Source organism: Perna viridis, chromosome 1 (genome assembly GCF_037379345.1).
Source record: "Perna viridis isolate PV_CMFRI_1.1 ecotype Kerala chromosome 1, ASM3737934v1, whole genome shotgun sequence".
NCBI classification, from domain to species: Eukaryota; Metazoa; Mollusca; class Bivalvia; order Mytilida; family Mytilidae; genus Perna; species Perna viridis.
This window is the reverse complement of record NC_142445.1, coordinates 39,051,179-39,067,142: the sequence shown is the minus strand read 5'-3', so window position 1 is coordinate 39,067,142 and position 15,964 is coordinate 39,051,179. Positions and strand designations below refer to the sequence as shown.

The window sequence follows — 15,964 nt, the reverse complement described above, 5'->3', positions numbered from 1 at the left end:
GTATAACAGTCATTTATAATAATTTAATGTTAATTTAATGGTATCAAAATTAAACGAGTAAATCATTAAAAAAAGGTTGATGACATCCAAGTCACATTACAAAATTTGGTCTATTAGATGATGGACAATTTTTTTATCCAATAAGAAAGCATGTTATTTATGAAATTAAGTTACAAATAGGATAATCAATTCACTATTGTGAATAACCTAAATGTACAATAAAAAAAAAATTAAAAAAAGTACTTTAAGGAATAAAAAGTTCTGCAAAGTCTCTAGATGTTACCACCTGCCTGATTCTTACATGGACCGGTTCATTTATCAAATTTAAAAATTTTTAACATTGATTTTTTTTCAGTGACTGGAGCCAGTTTTGTAGTTTTTAATGGTGCTTTGAAGACAAGTTCTGGGTTGAAAGCCAAGTCAAGTATTGTAGAAGATGGCTTGATGGTTCAGATTACACCTGAATCTATGGTAGCTCTAAAGCAGGCTTTAAAAGACATGACAGACTTTACTATTGAGTGTGGTAGTCAGACTGCACCAAACCCAGACGAAGTTGTCTCCCTTATGTGGGGTGATGATGATAAGAATATCAATATTGGGTAAATTGTACATTAGTTATAATTTCAATGTGTGAAGGAGTTTTAATTTAAACTGAAATATTGTAGATTTTTTTTTGGACAATTTTTTATTCTAAGAGATACTAATTTTGATCACGTAATACACCCTCATTGAACAAGAGAGTGGTAAATTTGAATTACCTTGACTGTCTGTCATTCTATCTGTCCAAATTTCTTCACAATTACATGAACATCTGTCATTCTATCTGTCCAAACATGAAGATTGGGCATACTGTGTAAGGGATCTTGGTTGCTGTCCAATATCAACTTCCAATTTGTTAGATTGCTGCACATGTTTGGGTATACCTTACATGACTATGCATGCAATTTAATTTTGAAATGGTAATGAATAATGTTGAATGTTTTAGGCAATATGAACATGTATCTGGACTGAAGGACTTTTGCCTTTTGAAAGCATTGTGGAAAAAATAAATTTAACTTATAATTTTAAGATTAGACTATTAATCAAGTTAACTGTAAACCTCTTTGACCATATCCTTATTGAATAATTAAAAGACAACATGAACATTTTACCATTGTTCTTTCTATTTGATATTTTCTTTCTCCAGCTATTGCTGTGACACAAAAATATATGCATTTTCCAAATTTCAAGATACTGGTAACTTTGACGTTGCCGATAAACTTACCATTGATATGTTAAGTAGTACTCCAGCAAAAAAATGTGATTCACGGGTAAAAAGCCTACATATTTTTACTTTTGATATTTTGTTTTAATTGCCATTGTAAACAGAAATTACCATTCAGTTTTTCATATAACCCGTGTTCTTAGGAGATAAAAATTATATAGAATACACTGTAGATTTCAAAATTAAGGGAGATAACTCTGTAAATGACACCGAAATACAAAAATCTGAAAAATGTGATAGACCCCAAAAAAGGCTACATATTTTTATTTTGGTAATTAAGTTGTTTTATGGGTCTATATTATGAAATGTGTAATTATTCATTCAAATATACCTGCTCTTAAGAGATAATCAATATTAAAAATCTAATAGATTCTGTTTTATTTGAGTCTCATTTACCATTTACAGAGTTATCTCCCTTAATTTTGAATTTTACAGTGCATTCTATACAATTTTTATCTCCTATGAGCATGGTTTATATGAAAAACCAAATGGTAATTCTGTTTACTGAAGCATTTTAAACAAAATATCAAAAATAAAAATATGTAGGCTTTTCACCCATGTATCACTTTTTGCATGATTCTTAGCTGGAATGCTACTTAAAAAAATTCTTATTCAACCCATATATTCAATTCAAAATATATATTTTTATATTCATATATCAATGAATGTTTTTGTTATTAAATTTACAGAGTGAAAAGTCCAATTGATGATATGTCTATGGATGGTGTAGAGAGCATCCACATACCAAATGCCACTGATTACGTTGGTGAAAAACAGATCATAAGATGGACTGATGTGTTCTTCATACAGAACAAGGATTCAGGATCAACTCGCTGGGAACCTGTTGACCTGAGTCGCCTGGCAGAGACCCTGTCAAATGCAACTTGTATAGCTTTAACCCCCCACCTTGATAAACTTAAGGAAGCTTCTTTGATTAAGATAGGTCTGCGCGTCAACATTGAAATTGAAAAGGTAAAAAGGATATGGATTTACAAAAAAAAATTTTTGACGTAATCATTCACTATATTATGTATGAGGGGATATTATCTACACCAGAAAGCTTTATGGCAGATTCATTTTTGTAAGAATTTTTTTGAGTTTGAGCTAAAATCTATTTTTTTTTTCTGAAAACAAAGAACAAGTTATGCAAACAATTCAGCTGCTTTTACTTTTTTACTGTATATTCTTTGACATATAACCTATGAACTTGGAACTGAACATAAGAAGTGGATTTATTTCGAACAATGTGAAATGCAAACTTGCCGTAATTTTCGTGATTTGCAGCTGATAGATTGTGATATTTCACCCTGTAAGTCTGTTAATTTATTCTGAGATTTATGTGAAATTGAAGAAGCAGTCTATACTTCAACATAGCTTTTACATTACTTAGTAGAACTCAGTCTAGATATCATGTCATATCTTTCTGCTTGGATATCAATTAGCTTTTTGTGGAACAATAATAAAATTATTATTATTTTGGACAGGTTGGCTATGAAATTGGATCTAATGGGGAAAGACTGCCAGATTTGTATATGAATGACCTAGATAATGAACTGATACCTGTGATTCACAGTGCAGCATCTCAGAACAGAGGTGGTGCCATTATCCTAGAACTAATATTCCATGTACTGGATTAGGAATATTAATACATTTTTATGTGTTCATCGGTTGCTTCTGAAGCTTGCTTGCTGGTCCATTTATTCAAGAAAGAATTTTTGCAAGGTTTGCAAGAAGATGGGGAAAAAAACTATTCATGAAACTACTTTTTCTTAAGCTGCATAATGAAACAACCTTTATCTCTTAATCTAAAGAAATACCTAGTTCAAAAATAAAATGTTTGAACTTTAAATTCAGATGGATATTTAGATTTTAGTATTGGGTAAGAAATCTGACCTTTTATACATTAAGTCAATGTAATTTTCTAGTGAAAATTACCCAAATGCACTCCTTTTAAAACCCAAGGTTTCCAAATGTAATTGAATGTAATTGAATAGTAATCAGTAATTACAGAGCTTTGAGAAGTTGTAATTGATTAAACTATGATTACAAGTAATTGAAACAATGTTGATTACAGATAACTTTCGATTACTCACGATGTTGTAATGTATTACAATCAATTACAATTACCCCAACCCTGTTTTTATAGTTTATAATTGTATTTGTATGTTGAAGCTGCAGAGTTTTATTCTGTGGTAATGAAATGTAATTTAATGTTACAAAAATGATCTGATTGAAGAGACTGCATGCTTTGTTGCAAATTTGGAGTGTTAAAAAAACTGACTTTTGACTCTTGGAGAACAGAATTTCCAAAAAACAAACTCTTTCCTATTTCACCCTACACCCTGTTCAAAATGTTGAAGACTTATCTCATTGTCCTTTCTAACATCTTACTGTTTCAATCTTTTCATGATTCCTCCTTACATTGTCTTAAACTTTTCCTTTTCAAACTGAGTTTTTCATCTATATTTGTAAATCCATCACAATAGATATACTTGACAATTTTTTTTGAATATCTAGTCAAAACAAGAAGTGTCACTTGGTTATTGTACTTTAATAGGGGATGGTTACTTGGTCCACTCTTTGGTAGCTCAACTGGGAGGGTTCCAGAGTTAGAAAATGGTCCCCCTTGTTTTATCAATATTGTGCAAAATTTAGACAAAAAAGAGCAAATGAAGGCCTGGAACACCTAATTTTATGAATATGTTCAACAACAAAAAAAAAGAAAATACTCCTTTTCAAAGTTCACCCTAGCAACTTTTTATATTGCATCTTTTGTTTTATACAATGAACCTTTAATATGATTTGTAATCAATAACAAATCACTACGAACTTAAGACATGTTTTGTTTTTTTGTGTTTTATAATTATCATCTTCATTAACATGGGAAGTCCAAAAGTCAATATGAACCAATGTACATGCATTAAAGTAGAACACAAAATTTTTGGGGAATAGGAGAAAACAAGTTATTTTTTTTTTTGTATGGTATCTTAGTCAAAATTTATGTGAAATGTTTGAAAATTTGCAATTATTTTTATTATGGAAGAGTTGAAGAAGCTTATTGTTAAAGTTGCATGTGATAAACATGGTGCATATATGAATTAAAATAATAGAAGTTTGTTATATAAAAGATGTGTATGTGTGTAAATTTTGAGTATATGTTAATGTATATGCGTGTATGTGTGTATTTTCTGAGTATATGTAAATGTATGTGTGTATTTTCTGAGTATATGTGTACGTATATATTTTATGAGTACATGTAAGTGTATGTGTGTATTGTATGAGAACATTTAAGTGTATGTATGTATTTTATGGGTACATGTACATGTTAATGTATATTTGTTATTGTTGTGATGTATGAATAGATGAACTGCTTAAGCAAGTATGTATGTAGTTCATAAAAAAAATATATCTTTTTGTTAGACATATTCTCATAAATGCATAAGTTTCAGTATATTTTGTACATGGAAAAAATAATTTATTTTGATTATTTTAATGTTAAGTCATCTCAATATGAGTATTGCACATATGTAAATGAAGAACTAGATAAGATGATGATGAGGAATTCATTTTACTGTGGAAGTACTAAAAGTCATGGGTTTAAATTAAATTTCAGTGGTGTTTTTTTTTTTTTTTTTTTGGTATAGAAATTTTAGGGTTAATTTATTTTCTTGAACTTCTAACTTTGATATCATTTGAAAAATTGTAGGGGAACATTTTTAAGTTTGACTGAACCATAAATTCCATTTTGCACACCCTTTTAGAGTTTTAAATTATACATGAAATTTCTTAACCACTTAAAGTTTCACAAGAAGTTTCCTAACCTAGTTTTACAACAGTTCAGTCATGATGAAACAGTCTTGACACAAAATATTTCTTCATTCTTGATAACTAAATTAAGGATTTTAACATATTCACTGAGGCTTGTGTGTTTAAACTCTAAATTTTACTACCTTTTGTGCAGTAGAAACTACATGAAACAATAGTACTTTCACAGTATGGAGCTATTGAGTTCTAATATTTTCTGGGATATCCTGGATCATTAATGAAAATTTCTATGTTTTTATTACTACATTACTTCATATAAAAAAAAAACAGTACTGGTTGCAATGAATTTCTTTTTCACATTCTTTTCTTTGCTTATATCATCTAAGCAAAAGGTCTAAGCACATATGTTCAAAATCATCATGATTTAAAATTCTGTGTTTATATTTCATTTCATATTTAAAATGAATGACTTTTTCCTTTTTAAAAATGACTTGTTGATAAATTTCCAGTTCTCAATTGACCTGGTTTATACCATGATATCTTTTAAAGTAACCCAGAATGGCAGTTAGATCATGACAGAATATTTAATGATGACTTTTACCCTTGGGTTTGCTTGTACTTGTATAAATATTCATACTTGCTGCCACTCTATTTATGATTCTAGTCACTTCTCTCTTTGGGGGCATTTCAGCTCACCTGGGCTTATGGTCGTACTGAGCTTGTATAATCACGTGTTCTATTAACTTATCCGTTTTTTTTCTTGTTTCTATTTATAGCTGCAGTACTAATGGAAGCATAATATACAATAAAACTTCTCTAAACCCCACCTGTTTTGGACTTTAAAATTGGTTCATTTTAGTCAGGTTTCCAGTTTACCAAGGGTCAAAATACATTTACACTAGATATACAGAGACTTTATAAAAATTGTCTGGTTTTGACAGGTTTGGTTTAGACAGGTTTTCAGATTGTTCAGGTTTCAGTTTAGACTGGTTTTACTGTAATCAAATAAGGAAAGTAACTTACACCCAGTCAATTCAATTGTCTACATCAGCAAATTTAATCTTCCAAAAAGTTATTTGTCCCATACTGTGGTCGATTTCACAAAAAAAAATCTTTAAGTGTAAAATTGATTATAAGTTATGATGTCACAATATTGTGATCTATTTTGACAACATAACTTATGACTACACTTAAGATTTTTTTGCGAAAATCACTGCTGGACTTCTTGTTAAATGATTTCTTATTGGTGTTTTTGTATAAAAGAATTCAGTTCTTTCTTTTGATATTATATTGTAAGGTACAAAATAATTTTGTGTTAAAAGATTTTGAAAGGAAGAACTCCTTTTGGTTCCATTACATTGACATGGTTGTGTTTTTGATTATACTCAGGTGTATTTTAAGAACCTTTTTTTTTTCTACTTACTTCAGCCATTCTTTGAAATGGTCCCAGAGTTGGTGTAATATTTTGCTTACATTATTCTTTTCTGTCTTTAAATATTTTTTTAATTTTTATTGGTAACCCAAATTTTCAGACATTTCCATTTTATATTTCAATGCATTGCTTATGGCTTATTCAGACCCAGTCAGTATATTTTCGCTTTTTACTCTTTGACCTTAAGGACGCTCTTCTATGGAAATGCAAGTCATCTGATAGCAATTCTGTTTCCCGATTGGCCAAATACTGATAACTAAGTGGCGTTCGAACAAATATTTCCTAAATTTATAAGTGCGTGCCATGTGTTATTTTCTTGAAAGAAATGTAGAAACTTAGAAATAAAAAGGAGAAATTTTTACTGCGTGGGCTATCTTTTTTCAAAGATAGTACTTGTTTTTATATTCATAACCACTTATCATTTATCAAATTCTATCCTATTGAAGACAAGATGAATATTTGATCCAATATTAAACTAATGCAATGTAATTACAATTATATCTTCTTCGTCACTACCTTTTCAACTGGGCTCTTATTTTCCTAATTTTCATTATCTTTTTACAGCAAAACCCTTATTTTCCCTATGAAAGTCTCAGATTCCTAAAAAAGCTCTAAATTTTTGGTGAAAATCCTACATTTTTCCAAATTTTGAATGAGGTGGATGCAGGGTACGACCATTGCTCAAAAATTGGAAAAAAGATATTTATAAGATGAAATCTTAATTTTCCACTAAAATTTCACCAACAAATTTCTTGACTAGCTTTGCATTGCCTTTCCTATCATAAAATTATGACTTCACCTCTGTGCAGGTGTGTGTACATATCGTCTTTTTTTAAATTTTGAAAAGTAAATATAAGGTCTTATTATTTGTCTAAAACTTCCTAGAAATATTCTTTTTTTTCAGAATTTTGCCTAAAATATTCCCTTATATTTCACAAAATGTTTCTTAAAAGTTTGTTTCCATGATAAGACATTAGGGTAGTAACATAGAGGATTAAATTTTAATTATAACGGAACTAATGCAACAAAAATAATCATGTCTTATTTATGGGTATATATACACGCCACTTACTATTAATTTTTATCATTGCAAAATATGTGGCTGTCTTAAATTTGCAGTAATTAAAAGTCTCCTTATGGACTTTTTTACATTTTTGTAGTAGGATTTCTATAATTACTGTAAAACATAATTTCACATTTTTTGCTATCAATTCCAAAATTGCAATAATTATTGCATGTAATAGTTCGTAAACTTACCGAGTTTCACTGTCCAATCCAACTAACTTTCTACCAGTAGCCACAAATAATGCTGTTGCAAACATTGCAGTTATTGTAGAAGCATTTATTTTTGGGGAACAGTTTTCGTTATTTTCTAAAATTCTGTATTGTGATTGCACATTTTTTTGGCTTTATTTGACCATCTAACCCATGGAAACAAAGCATTTATTTAGATCTCCATTTCATAATTATGTGAAAGATTGAGTTCTTTGAAAATTTAGTACCCTTAATTGCACATCTGCAATAGGATGTTACGCCAATGTTTTGTAGAAAATATACCGGTAATTATTTTGTTAATCTTGAAAACCTTGTTATTTGGTTTGTTGTTAATTTGTTGGATTTTAGATTATTCTTTGTTGTATATATGTTTTGTATAGTATCTAAGTCTATAAGAACCCATTGTATAAGGTCACACAGTCGATACCGCATAGGATGTTTTTGTTTGAAAAAAAAAATATATTTGAATATATTTTGGACTGGAATAAAATGTCATTCTATATCTTTTGAATTTATTTAATGATAATCATTATTTTTACCTGCATCAGCAACAATAAAATCAGGTCCAGTAGCCACTCCACACTGTCCATCTATCAGTAAAAGCAGGTCCAGTGGCCACTCCACACTGTCCACCCATCAGTAAAAGCAGGTCCAGTAGCCACTCCACACTGTCCATCCATCAGTGAAAGCAGGTCCAGTAGCCACTCCACACTGTCTATCCATCAGTAAAAGCAGGTCCAGTAGCCACTCCACACTGTCTATCCATCAGTAAAAGCAGGTCCAATAGCCACTCCACACTGTCTATCAAACAGTAAAAGCAGGTCCAATAGCCACTCCACACTGTCTATCCATCAGTAAAAGCAGGTCCAATAGCCACTCCACACTGTCTATCCATCAGTAAAAGCAGGTCCAATAGCCACTCCACACTGTCTATCAAACAGTAAAAGCAGGTCCAATAGCCACTCCACACTGTCTATCCATCAGTAAAAGCAGGTCCAATAGCCACTCCACACTGTCTATCAAACAGTAAAAGCAGGTCCAATAGCCACTCCACACTGTCTATCCATCAGTAAAAGCAGGTCCAATAGCCACTCCACACTGTCTATCCATCAGTAAAAGCAGGTCCAATAGCCACTCCACACTGTCTATCAAACAGTAAAAGCAGGTCCAATAGCCACTCCACACTGTCTATCCATCAGTAAAAGCAGGTCCAGTAGCCACTCCACACTGTCTATATTTTGTGTAATCTGTTACTCATAAAGTATTGAACCAATACTATGCAAACATGTAAAAATATATACATATTAATGTTGTGCACCTCCTAGATTGAAGAATCAGACAAATGTTTTCTTTCATAAAAGCATGTTGAACTTAGCCATTTTGACACTTTTGTTCTGTACAGTACACATTTTGTGTAATATGTAACTCGAAAAGTATTAAACCTATATCATTCTAACATTCTATAATATGTGTACAATGTATCTGGATTTTGTATACACATTGAAGACGTCCATATCTTATTGACAAATTTGACAAATATTTGATTTGATTTTTTTCCTGTTGAAATTAGCAATCTTTCAGCAGGATATGCTGTTATAAGTACATACTTAAGGTAATTTTATCTAACCCACAATATTCTTTTTTTACCCCCATTTATAATTAACGAGTGGGTGGTATATTGGAATCACCTTTTTAGTCTGTCTATCCATCATACTGTCCATACGTCCTTCCGAATTTCGTCAAAATTATCTGTTTTCAATGGATGGATTGACTTCAAATTTGATATGTGGCTTTACATAGATGGAGCATACATTCCAAGTAATTTTGGTTGTTTGATATCAAATTCATGTTATGTGGGACGTCTTCACATATGGGATGAGATTATAGAGAAAATTTTCAACACAAAAATTATGGCTGCCATGGGATGGATTGATTTTAAAAGTGATGTGTAACTTTACATAGATGGGGCTTATGTTGTGTAAGCAATTGTGGTTGCTCAATGCTGTCAGTTGGCAACTTCCTGTTTAGTGAGCCATACCAGTGGGGATATACCTAGCACGATAATATGTGAAACATAAATGTTTAACTTCTTTAGTGGTCGTATACACTCGAACAAAACCAGCCTCAATTGCCACATAAGTTTACACAGCCTGCTCCCAAGGAAGAAATTTAAGGTTATATTTCTTAAAGATGGTTGCCAAGGTAAATTTAAGTCATTTCAAAATTGTTGAAATTAATAGGTTCTTGTATGTTTTTCCATAGAAGTGTGTTTTTTTAGCATTCCAAAGGTCATTACCGGCACCTTTCCTAATCTAAATTCCTTTTAAATCATGCTCATGGGCAGATCTTAAGTGGGATTTCGGAACTTATACATCTGCCTCTGATGCAGAATAATCTATTGTAACGAATACATATTGATTCCAAATGGATCATCCGTATTGCGTAATAAAAAAAAACTCCTGGCATACCTAAAATTATCTAGATAAACCCCTATTCCTAAATTATTGCAACATTAATCTAAGTAAAAAGCATAAAAATCTATATTAAAAACAACCAGATAAACCAATGCAATGTCTTTTACTAATGATAACGATTTAAAAAATTGTTTGTGACAGGTTTTCATAATTTTTTTTTTTTTTTGGGGGGGGGGATGGTATCGTCTGCATAGAGATACAAATCAATTCAAAACAGGATGATGACAAACTAGAGGAATTCACTAAAAAAGTTAGTGGAGTGTAGTTACGCGAGCGCATACATCCTACATTCATTGATATCTTTCAAAATTATTACATACCCTAAGCTATTTTAAGGATGAGAGGAAGCAAAGAACTTAACCGATCCTAATAACTTCTACTGTAGGTGCACGTAGAAACACGTTATTAAAAGTCCCTCAGTATATATTTGCATTCTTAAAGTGTAAAAATTCAGAATAAATCTATAAGTTCCATGTTTTTTAATTAGCTTGGAATTACTGTTTATTTTCGATAGCACTTTTACAGCCAGTCCGGATTTAAACGATGACTTTTAACCTACTCAAGTTGTCAAAGATTATATAACATGTTATAGCATCCATTGCCTTCATATTTTAAGTTTGCCTCCTTTGCAAAATCTACCCCGATAAAGAGCTCAAGATTGCTTTATATTGGCACCTGTTTTCAATAATCATTAATATTGGATAAAATGAAGTTGATGGTCAGTGACGGATACTGACAATCAACTAAGGAGAGGGGACCAGTGGGTCCACAAAACAACCCTTGATAAACACATTTTATCTATGAATTTACCAACAAAAATACGCTACTTTGATCAATTTAGCAAAGTGATAATGGATCTACATATGTATTGTCGGCAAAGGCTCACGTATCTACACGCATATGCACATGGTTTACTGGTTCCAGTTATGTTACATCTTGATTAATCCTTATAGGGTACTTTAATTTATGCATTCAATAAGTATGTCTATTAATTAATTTTCTGTGATGAGTGCATCGGAACCCTACACTTTAACGGGATGGATTGTACGTATTGCTTATATGGCTGTCGAGGAATCTCCTAACGCAAACCCATTTCTGTTCTATGTCAGGGAGTGTGTGTAATATAAAGTCCCTGGTTATGTATCTTTTTATTTTCTCTGAGTGATCTATCGTGTCAATTACATGTAGATTTTTATTATTCTTCCCCATCCTTTCCTTTTTTACAGCATGTGTATCACTGCTATATACAATAGTTTTTTAAAGCTTACACTGTGTGCCCGATGTCTTAGAAAGTGGTTTCCTTTTTCGGTGAAATGCTATTAATTTCCTATATTTACAGTATCTGTTTCTTCCATGTTCACATTTGCATGTTATGGAGAACGGATATGCTTTTAATTGTGCATAACTTATCTTTTCTGAAGTTTTAGTGTTATACCTAGTGCTACAGTTCGTAAGGCAAACTTTGACAGTTGTTATAGCGTATTTGTGCCATGTACGTGTAAATTGCCTGTTATTGTCTAGAACTGAATACAAGTGAACACTCTTTTTCTTTATTTGGTAATATGTTGTTGTGTGGTCTTTTTTATTTAGTATCCGTATTTTGTTTTATATTTTTTGCCTACCATAGATTTCCAATATTCCTTTATACGACTCCTGCTTTTGGGATATTAAAAATTCCTAGTGGTTCTTTTATTATACATGTAATTCCATATTTCTATTTTAAATATGGTAAGAGCGATCGTACATACACAGCTTTAATCATTGCTTTTGTATAAAGTGACACAGAAGACGATGTTGCTATTGGGGTCCTGTTTTATATTTATATATGGTCGATTTATGTTCCGTGTTAGGATTGTTTTTGTTTGTTTGTTATTTCTTTTAGTTCATTTAGTATAATAGTTTGGTTATGTAGATTGTTTTTTTTCTAAAACTTGCAATGATTTTGTAGGATAAGCTCCAAATCTAGGTAAAACAAATCGTTATTTATAAATTTATTCGTATTATACAATATGTACAAGGGTCGTTCTCAGTGGAACTAAGAGTAAGAGACACGGACATTTTACAGTCAATTAGGCGGTAAATTTTGCCCAGTTATCACAGAAATTATAGCGACACGGAAGATGACATTTGAATTGCGGAATGTGTCGTTAAAATGTTCGAAAATTTAAATAAATAATAAGATATAATATTAATTCGACAGTTCTTAGTTTAGAAGCATTTTCTGTGTACAATGGATGGTCCAGATTCATCGTATTCTTGCTTGCTGATCCACATCTGTTGGAAGGTTGATAGAGAGGCCAAGATGGAACCACCGATCCAGACAGAATATTTCCTTTCTGGTGGAGCGATGATCTTGATCTTCATTGTGCTTGGAGCAAGAGCGGTGATTTCCTTCTGCATTCTGTCGGCAATACCTGGGAACATGGTGGTACCACCAGACAGGACAGTGTTGGCGTACAAGTCCTTACGGATGTCGACATCGCACTTCATGATACTGTTGTATGTGGTTTCATGGATACCAGCAGATTCCATACCCAAGAAGGATGGTTGGAAAAGTGATTCTGGGCATCTGAATCTTTCGTTACCAATGGTGATGACCTGACCGTCGGGCAACTCGTAACTCTTCTCGAGTGATGATGAGGAGGCGGCGGTGGCCATTTCCTGCTCGAAATCAAGTGCAACATAGCACAATTTTTCCTTAATGTCTCTAACGATTTCTCTCTCGGCGGTGGTTGTGAATGAGTAACCTCTCTCGGTGAGAATCTTCATCAAGTAGTCAGTGAGATCTCTGCCAGCCAAATCGAGACGGAGGATGGCGTGGGGGAGAGCGTAACCTTCGTAGATTGGTACGGTGTGGGTGACACCATCACCGGAGTCGAGTACGATACCGGTGGTACGACCTGAGGCGTACAATGAGAGTACAGCCTGGATGGCGACGTACATGGCTGGGGCGTTGAAGGTCTCAAACATGATCTGGGTCATCTTTTCTCTGTTGGCTTTGGGATTGAGTGGGGCTTCAGTGAGGAGGACTGGGTGTTCTTCTGGGGCAACACGGAGTTCGTTGTAGAAGGTGTGATGCCAGATCTTCTCCATATCGTCCCAGTTTGTGACGATACCGTGTTCAATTGGGTACTTCAGGGTGAGAATACCTCTCTTACTCTGAGCTTCATCTCCAACGTAGCTGTCTTTCTGACCCATACCGACCATGACACCCTGTAATGAAATAAGCAATCATAAAAAATACGTTTAACATACATTTAATAATATCATAGGCAGGGGCGGATTCAGGTGGGCGTGCGCCCCCCCCCCCCAAAAAAAAATAAATAAATAAAATTAGGCGGTTTTAGGTTGAAACTTAAATTTCTCGCTAATTTAACCACAAAAGATATCAACATTGCACCCACTCTAGACGAATATTCCAAAAATTTAACCTCAATTTTTTTTTCGCATCGATTCGCTCGGCGAAATTTTAACTTTGCGCCTCCCCCTTATCTAAAATTCTGGATCCGCCCCTGTCATAGGCTATAATTTTGTTGACTACAAAAATGTACATATATGTATAAGCGTAAAAAGCATGGTTAGTTTTAGATAACTGGTTACCACTTAAAAATCCCCAAAAATCAGTTAAATTTGTTTTAATGTTTCCCCTTTCATTCCTCTCCTTACATGCGTATTAAAAAAAAAACCCAATAAATCGGAAGTAAAAGCAATATCTAACGGTTTCATATCTCGATCACAGGGGCGTATATAGAAATTTGGGTATATGTGTGCACAATCCAGCAATTTATAAAAAAAGTATTTTAGGTTATAACTTGCCCATTTTTACACCAATTTTTAACAAAATTAAAAAAAGCCTTTCTAATTAAAAAGCGAGGTGTTCCAACTCCCGTACCCCCTGTATCCGCCACCGGATCATAGAATCAAAGAGATTATTTCTTTACTTTTAAGGCCCATTTGCAGAACGACTCTTATTTATCTGTTCTTTAAAATTGTCCATTGTGGTTCCTTAAGATTTTGATTTGATTTTGTTTTATAATTAAATGATCGAAATTAAATTAGGGATGTAAGAGAAAAATGTTTTCTCGTGACTATTCATTTAATTTAGTAAACGCTTTTGATGTCTTTGATGAATAAGCGCGGTCTATCGTCAATCCAATTACAAATTTGGAAAAACGACCATGCCCATCGCCTGACGTAATGCACGAGATTGCCAAATTTAGAAATAGTGGGCTGTCCTTGACGTGACAGCGTGAGAAACAGGAGTGTTCTAGATAAACCGAAACCAGGTGCATATCGGCATGTGTTTCATGATTAATCAGCAGAAATTGAAATTATGATGCGATAAGAAAAGAATGTTACTAGTCATCATTGTACAAAGCTTACTTATAGGATACTGTCAATAATTAGATTTCAGAATCGCTCATGAGCAGAACTGATTATTAAATTAATCATCGTTTAAAATAATGACAGTGTAGTTTGAGCAAACCACTGGAGCAAGAGCAAGTGTAAATATACCCGATCTGAGACCTCGTATTTTTTAAACTATAGAAAGTAAATGCAGAACAATCAAATGTTTTGTTCATGACACTTTGCCGTTCCCTTTTTTCTAGTAAGTTTATTAAAAAAAACGAAATAATTTGTTTCGTCAACTTTAAGCTAACGACAAATCATATTTCATATTAATTAAAATAGATAATATTTCGGAGATTAATGAAAATGATCTGTGGAAGATACAGAAAATTTCATATCGGGGAAAGGGCTGAATACTTTATCGGTGGTTTAAAGATGATGAAATGTCATTATCGTCTAACTCCAAGTGTGCCGAGGGGGTAAATCAAAATGTAAATGATGAAAAAAATATAACTTACCTGATGTCTTGGTCTTCCGACGATGGAGGGGAAGACTGCTCTTGGAGCATCATCTCCAGCAAATCCGGCTTTGCACATTCCGGATCCATTGTCTACAACCAAAGCGGCAACTTCGTCGTCACACATTTTGTTTGGTTTTGTTTAAGATCGAAGCGAACGAGATGTATCTCACCCTGTATTCTACAACAGTCTGGCAATTTGTGTTACTCACACGCGCGTTTTATCATACTCTTAATCAGCTTCCAAGAATCGACAGAGATTCACGGCCAGCGTTTTCCATATTTGGGGCCGTGCGTTCATTCAAAGAACTGCAATACTGAACGTTGTAATCATCAGTGTTGTTACGATGATTTTGGACATAGTTTCTATCTAAGGGCATCGATCTGTGTTAGTTTTGTTCGATAATCCCACAGTGTTTGTTTTGGGGAGCTAATCGATAGATTGGTGTGAAATTCTTTGGCACGTAGTGGATTAGAAAAAGGGGGATGGACAGTAAAAATAATATGATAAAAGATTTGCACGATTAATCATTTCGTATTTGTGTATCCCGTTCTAAACAAATTCCAATTAAATTCAAAAGTGATGAGAGAAGAAGAAAACACAAAAAGAAACAGAATTTTTTAGAAAAGCATACACAACTTGATCATTTACTGAATTATTGCTTTTCTAAGGTATTTTCCTTGGATCCACCCGGCAAGGAATGACTTGAAGTGGAAAATAACGACATCAATTACCCCCACTTCATTAAATTATTTATATCCGGGTAGCATGTTAAAAATTTTACGTAATTAAGTTATTCAATATAAAATGATATTTATACATGTAAGTGAGTTCCTGAAAATTACTGAGTGGATCCTGGATATTTCAGGTTCAAGGGGTAGACCTC

At 33.0% G+C, this 15,964-nt stretch overlaps 2 protein-coding genes across 8 annotated transcripts in view; one reads left to right on the top strand and one right to left on the bottom strand.

Moving 5' to 3' along the window:
* The window catches only part of LOC148628696 (uncharacterized), a 31,171-nt gene extending 22,933 nt beyond the window's left edge, over positions 1-8,238 (top strand). For all 7 annotated transcript variants that reach the window (XM_088592574.1, XM_088592609.1, XM_088592565.1 and 4 more), the window contains 3 exons: positions 356-599; positions 1,954-2,236; positions 2,749-8,238. In XM_088592574.1, coding sequence (XP_088448700.1) covers positions 356-599; positions 1,954-2,236; positions 2,749-2,901 — 680 coding nt within the window. In that variant the 3' untranslated portion in view covers positions 2,902-8,238. The remainder of the gene's footprint in view (positions 1-355; positions 600-1,953; positions 2,237-2,748) is intronic.
* Positions 8,239-12,188: 3,950 nt separating this feature from the next.
* On the bottom strand, positions 12,189-15,273 carry LOC148628695 (actin, adductor muscle). Its single transcript, XM_088592621.1, has 2 exons — positions 15,079-15,273; positions 12,189-13,423 (listed from the first exon to the last, which is right to left on the bottom strand). The coding sequence occupies exons 1-2, from the start codon at positions 15,202-15,204 to the stop codon at positions 12,419-12,421; spliced, it is 1,131 nt and encodes a 376-aa protein (XP_088448747.1). The 5' UTR covers positions 15,205-15,273; the 3' UTR covers positions 12,189-12,418.
* Positions 15,274-15,964: the final 691 nt, after the last annotated feature.